The sequence below is a fragment of the Brassica napus genome, chromosome A6 (assembly GCF_020379485.1).
Source record: "Brassica napus cultivar Da-Ae chromosome A6, Da-Ae, whole genome shotgun sequence".
Taxonomy (NCBI): domain Eukaryota; kingdom Viridiplantae; phylum Streptophyta; class Magnoliopsida; order Brassicales; family Brassicaceae; genus Brassica; species Brassica napus.
Window position 1 is genome coordinate 21,427,200 of NC_063439.1, and position 6,054 is coordinate 21,433,253.

The following is a 6,054-nucleotide window of genomic DNA, read 5'->3' on the forward strand; positions in this document are numbered from 1 at the left end:
TGTGGCTCATGAGGAATGTAAATACATGTCTTCAGTATTATGGCATGTGGAATTAATTTCCTGAAGATTTGAATTGCCTATAAATTGGGTTTATATTTTCTTAACTCGGGTTTAGTGTTTACTGTTAAGTGTTCTATTACCATTCGTATTAGCTTTGTATTTCATGTTGCTCAATCATGGCTCTAGTATGCACATAGTATCATTTTAAATAGTACATTGTATATAGTATAAAAGTCTTCTCGTAATGGGCGGTGCAAATATGCATGTAACCCTATAACATACATTTATAATCATTAACCTACATCATTAAAATGTGTGTATGGTTTACAAATCAGAGGTTAGGGTTTAGTATTCCGAGTTAAGATTTAGTATTCCCTAAACAACTTTTGTAATATGGAATGAAATATGTCGGCTATTTCATATAGAATGGCTTTATTCAGTTTTATACTATACAGATGGAATGAAATACTGCTTTTTCAGTTTAGTTTATGTTGGTTTCAGGTTCAGGTTGGGTAAAAAGTACACACTTCGATGTGAGCATAGAAGTTCAAAAATATTACCATTCAAATTTATACATGATATAAATGCAGCTAGTATATAATTAACATGGTATATGGTACATGGAATAGTTGTTCTCAGGTAAATAACATAGTATATGGTTTTCCGTCGGATGGACTTACAGTGGTAATTAGATGGAATACAACACTTATTGGTACACGTTCTAATTTACACCACTTGTTTAACTCTGCACAGTAAAACATCTCTAATAACTCCACCTATTTACGTGGCTTCCTCCTAATCTTTTATATGGAATAGCTGCAATCCATTAGTGGCCATTTACTGCAGAGAATACATCATCATCTCTGCACAACCACATACATCAGCGTCTATGTAAGTGGTTATTTTGGGTCATGTGCATACACTTATTATACTTTATATAGTTCATGTGGAATGGAAAGAAGATTCTTCACATCTATCTATTTACGTTCATAATATATATTACATTTCATCTGACTCATGCCAAACGGAAAGTTTCGTCGTCTAAATTGGATGGTTTTACTGAACTCAGCTTGACTTTATGTAAACCATTTCATATTTTACTTTCACCATGCACCTTATCACGGTTCTAAAATTTAGAACACCATCACTCAATTGTAAATGAACTTACAATAAACTATTCCACGTACGTGACGTAGTATGGAAAGCAATACAATCGGAATAGGATTTATGTCATCATCTTCAGATTGCCGTTATGTTAACAGAGATTCTATCTCCCTCATATATGTTCGTCACTACTCTTGATTTATATCCTCCTTCATACGTGCTCAAGACAGCTGCGCACAACGATCCGTATTATATGTGATTATTACTGCGGCAGACAATCCCTCCACGTCGTTCATTTTATAATAACGAACCGGCAACCTGTTATGGTGAGGGGCATAACTGGATGGAATCAAGCCAAAAAGTCTGACAATGAATTACGTCAAAATCATTGTTACTTTCTTCATTTGTTTTTGAAATATGGCTATATGGCTAATAAGCCCAAAAAAATATTCAAGACTCATAAGTTTGTCTTGGGTTGAGACAAGAATATTCATAGCACAATACTTCGTTTACAAGTACAATTGATGTACTCCTCCTTGTCAGTTTCACCATTATCTAGCTCCAATTCTATTACTGAAATCAAATTTGTGCATTGCCACAAACAACAATCTACTTCTGTTCATACATATTAAAAAAAAAAAAAAACAATTTCCAAGCTTTCACATAAAAACCAAAACTCATTCATCGACAGAAACACAGAACATAAAAAGATATTTTGATACTGAAACGTTTGAGTCCAATACATTATCATTAGCTTATAACTACAGAAAAATATATAAAACACCAAAGATCCATAAGCAGAGTAGTAACAACTTGGAACAATTAAATCTATCTGCTATTGTTGAGAATGGAACCCAAAGTTCCCAAAACAGCAAAAGCAAGCAAAGGGCTGACGTCAAGCGTATCAAAGACGGGAGGGATAATGTTCCTGAAGAGATTGAGATAAGGATCACAAAGATCCCTAATCGCAGACAAAGGCTGGCGATCCCAAGGGATGTTGGGGAACCAACTCAGCAAAACTCTAACCATCAACACGCCACTGTAGATATCCAGCCACTTGGACAAACCGGCCGCGACGACCGTCAACGGCGTGTTGAGATAGCCGGCGGGACGGTCACGGATCGCCGCGAAGAACAGAGGACCGGCGGAGGAGATTCGGATGGAGGCTTGGATCTGCGGGGATAGGGGGGAGAGTTTGTGGATTAGGGATTTGGTTAAGGTTCCGGCGAGGATCGCGAGGGTGGTGAGTGATTTGGTTGAGTCGGAGAAGGGGAATTGAGGAGAGGGTTTAGTCAAAGAGAGTGTTGGAGACGGTGGTTTTAGGGTTTTTGAGGGAGAGATTGAAGGAGGGTTTGTAGGGGAAGGAGAGACGGAGAGGAGGAGGATTGCGAGGATGGTGGAGTGGTGGGAATCTAGGGCTGACGTAAAGTGAAGGGGAGCGAAGGGAGAGGACGTTGGTGGTGGTCGTAAACGCCATTTTAGTTGCTCTGAGAAAAGAACAAAACCCTCCAGTTTCAGTATTATCTTGAGTGAGGAGACAAAACGATGTCGTTTAGACTTCACGTTTTGGAATTGACTTTTCTTGTTGTGTTCATCTTTATTATGGCGTTGACTCTGACGTGTCATGTGGCCCATTATAGTTATAATTATATTCTACATTCACAATTTTTGGATCTCTCTTTTTTTTACCATCAGTTAAAATAGAACTCTTGTGAAATAGCTTATTGTAAGAAATAAGCATGAATAATAATTGGTGTTATTCCGAGGGATGCGGGTCGTCCACAAAGTAGAAAATAATTGTTCAATAAAATGCCAAAAGAAGCTCTCAAAATTCTCATTACCTCTTCTCTCGCTTTTGCCTAGCTTTTCGTTCCTTCGTTTTCCTCTTTCTCTTGTTCTTCCCTCTCTAAATCATCACCCATAACTGAGGGAGGGAAGAACGTACAAATCCTTTTAAAACTGAGTATATAATTGGTTATTATATATCAAATTAAGCAGTTAAAGAGAAGAGTGAAAGGGAGAAAATCTCTACTTTGAAAATGTCGGTGTCTAAACTTTTCTTCGGAGCTCTTACAATCGTATGGATAGTTTTCTCCATTTTTTTTCCAATGGCACAGGCTCAGTCCGCAGCTTCTGCTCCGGCTCCGACAAGCGATGGTCAGTTTACTTATATGCCTTTATACTATCATTCTTTAGTAACAATTATAACTTATAATATAGAAATGACCGTGACTGTTGAACAAAAATAAAGACACTGACTAGTCTAATAATCTGAGACAGAGAGATTTAAGTAAGATGTCGCAAAATATGTTACGTGTGTGAATGCATATATCTTAAACTTCTCAGACATGGATGCTCTCAAAGAAAAACTAATTAATATATGGCATTAGTTGAAAATAAGGAAAATACTGAGTAGGAACTATCCTTAACCAACTAGTATGCAATTGTACAACTCTCTATATTTTGATAACCTCTGTTTTCATTTGCAGGAACAACAATAGACCAAGGCATAGCATATGTCCTTATGTTGGTGGCTTTGGTCCTCACTTATTACATCCATTAATCCTTTTGTCATTTTAATTTTGGTCTCTATTTAGTTTAATTATATTTTCTCATTTTGATTATAATTGAATGGAGCCAAAAAATTTATGTGGTAGAGAAATTAACGAGGTTTTCTAATATTTGGAGTGATACAATTTTGAAGTTCATTTGTATAACGTCGATGTGCGTCAACTGTTTGAAATATATTTCATCACTTTACATCTTTCTTCATTCCCATATTCAGTATCTTCAGTGGCATTCTTTATAACTTAAAATTTTAAATTAAAACCCAAAACAATTATTGATGCCACTGTGAGTTCGTATTGACTTTTAAAGAAACGCTTTGTAAAAAAAAATCAATCTCTGACATTGACCGACAAACTAAAGCAAAGAAAGCTTTATTTTGCAATAGAAAGATTCAAACTTGTTGCTACAACATTTGGTAAAAGAAACATGGATCTCAAAATAAGGCTTATTTAATAAGCAAACAAAAACATGATTAAGAAACTAAGTAGGACTATTGATTTGGAAACTGATTAGCTATTATGAATAAACGATCTCTCTTAATAGATCACATAAAGTTTCAACCTCTTTCTCTTAGTGATTAACTAAGATTAGAACCCTCTAAAACCTTTGAATGGATTATTTGGATCAAAGCTTTCAAACGGAGATTCCGAAGGAGAGTTTGATGTAGAGTGAGAAACCGAGCCAACATTGTGAGAAGCCAGATAATCATAGTTGACATTAGCTCCTAGATCACTAGAGAAACTCGTAGATCCGAATAGGTCAATGTTCTGATCTGCCAGTTGAAGCATCATATTGTTACTCTCTAGAGTTGGGGTAGAGGACAAATGATATTGAAGGGTTTGATGCAAATGTGATTGATGATTGTAGTTGTGATGGCCAGCGTCTAGACTTTCCTTCACCATCTCAAGATTTTCGTGTTCTTGTGGCTGGTTTGGTTCAAGAACTCGCACCGGAATGGCTGAACGTACATTTGCGGCTTGGGAGCAAGAATGTATTCCTCGGTAACTAATCTCAAAGAGCATCTGATGATTTTCGTTGGATCTCTGGACTTGTTTGGTGGCTTCACATCCTTGAGATTTTCTATACGTGCATCTATAGTATCCTCTGTACCAGAAAAAAAGAAAAGAAATTATAATATTGAAAGAAATTATAATATATGATTTTGTTTTCTCGTACGATATGAATTTATGATTATTAAAGTTTGGTACTTGTGTAATACTCCTATGTTTCTGTCACATTTCCGGGCACAAGTTTGTCGGTGATTAATAAATGAACACGTAGTTCAGGAACTATGCAAAGGTAATTTACGAGACTAACCTTGGAAACTTGGCTCCGAGGATATCCTTTTGGCCGTACTTTCTCCAACTGAACCCATCGTCAAGAGTTCTATCAATCTCAGCTCCAGGGGTAATTCTGACTTTTTCGGTCCACCTTGGCATTGACTTCTTTGAACTTCAAAATTTCACATTTCAAATAGTTAGGAGTTTATATATGCAAAAAAAACATAAATAGAAACGCACATTTATAACAAGTTTAGTGGTTTATGCTAGCTAGTATCGTCGTTGTTACATTATCCAAATTCAAAAATTTCATAAAAATGATAGATTATTTCAGTTATAGTATACCTCTTGATGTTTTGGTGGGGTTCTTGGTCGGAATCATCGCTCTTGGGGCTTCCTCCACCGTGGATATGAGGAGAAACTTGGTCGAGTTCGGCGGGGTGGTTCATAATGGTCAGAGACTTGTGGTAAGATTCAAGAATCTTCTTGGCCAAATGTTCACGTGATTCTTGATCAGATGAAGAAGAGCCGAGTTGAAACTTGAGCTCGTGAGCATAGTCTCTTCCTTCTGTCATCAGCTCGCTGATCTCTTTCTTCATCTTCTCCCACTCTCCACTATTACTTTTCCTCTCCATTACGTTAAGAGAGTGAAATAATATGGTATATGGATTAAAGATGGTACAAAAAATGTGTTATTAAGAGGATGTATATGTAGTGTGCATGGCTTGCAGAAGATATATTTGAAAGAGGGGAATATAAAGAGGATTTCGTGAGAGAGACAGTGTTTGACTTTTTGACTGAAGAACGTTGGAAGCTGATCTGGCAATAATAGAATGGAGAAGTGAGACTGGTCTTTGGTCAAATAATTTGGAAAGTCCAACCTGCTGACCAGTTCCTTGCTTCTCGATCCTTTATTTTTGGTTTTTGGATTTTTTTTTTTCATTTTGCCTTACATGATCTAGTCTTAAAATTAGGCATACAATCATGTTAAGCAAATTTCTTAATTAAAATATACAAACATATTTTTGCTTGTAAATTTAACTTGTAATTTTTTTTAACTTAATTTAACTTGTAATACTGAGCTTACAGAATACATATTTTC

The 6,054-nt window shown here is 36.2% G+C and overlaps 2 protein-coding genes and 1 pseudogene across 2 annotated transcripts; 1 reads left to right on the forward strand and 2 right to left on the reverse strand.

Moving 5' to 3' along the window:
- Positions 1-1,809: 1,809 nt before the first annotated feature.
- On the reverse strand, positions 1,810-2,796 carry LOC106348284 (annotated as a pseudogene).
- Positions 2,797-2,943: 147 nt separating this feature from the next.
- Positions 2,944-3,868, forward strand: LOC106348285 (arabinogalactan protein 41-like). Its single transcript, XM_013787998.3, has 2 exons — positions 2,944-3,261; positions 3,594-3,868. Exons 1-2 carry the CDS (start codon positions 3,144-3,146, stop codon positions 3,665-3,667), a joined length of 192 nt encoding a protein of 63 aa, XP_013643452.2. The 5' UTR covers positions 2,944-3,143; the 3' UTR covers positions 3,668-3,868.
- Positions 3,869-4,027: 159 nt separating this feature from the next.
- On the reverse strand, positions 4,028-5,693 carry LOC106348283 (probable WRKY transcription factor 30). Its single transcript, XM_013787997.3, has 3 exons — positions 5,298-5,693; positions 4,990-5,124; positions 4,028-4,776 (listed from the first exon to the last, which is right to left on the reverse strand). The coding sequence occupies exons 1-3, from the start codon at positions 5,585-5,587 to the stop codon at positions 4,260-4,262; spliced, it is 942 nt and encodes a 313-aa protein (XP_013643451.2). The 5' UTR covers positions 5,588-5,693; the 3' UTR covers positions 4,028-4,259.
- Positions 5,694-6,054: the final 361 nt, after the last annotated feature.

Coding starts and splice junctions, on each gene's coding strand:
- LOC106348283 (XM_013787997.3), bottom strand. CDS start 5,587: ATGGAGAGGAAAAGTAATAGTGGAGAGTGGGAGAAGATGAAGAAAGAG. Junction 5,125..5,297: donor CCCCACCAAAACATCAAGAG/GTATACTATAAC, acceptor GAAATTTTGAAG/TTCAAAGAAGTCAATGCCAA. Junction 4,777..4,989: donor CTCGGAGCCAAGTTTCCAAG/GTTAGTCTCGTA, acceptor TTTCTGGTACAG/AGGATACTATAGATGCACGT.
- LOC106348285 (XM_013787998.3), top strand. CDS start 3,144: ATGTCGGTGTCTAAACTTTTCTTCGGAGCTCTTACAATCGTATGGATA. Junction 3,262..3,593: donor TCCGGCTCCGACAAGCGATG/GTCAGTTTACTT, acceptor TTTCATTTGCAG/GAACAACAATAGACCAAGGC.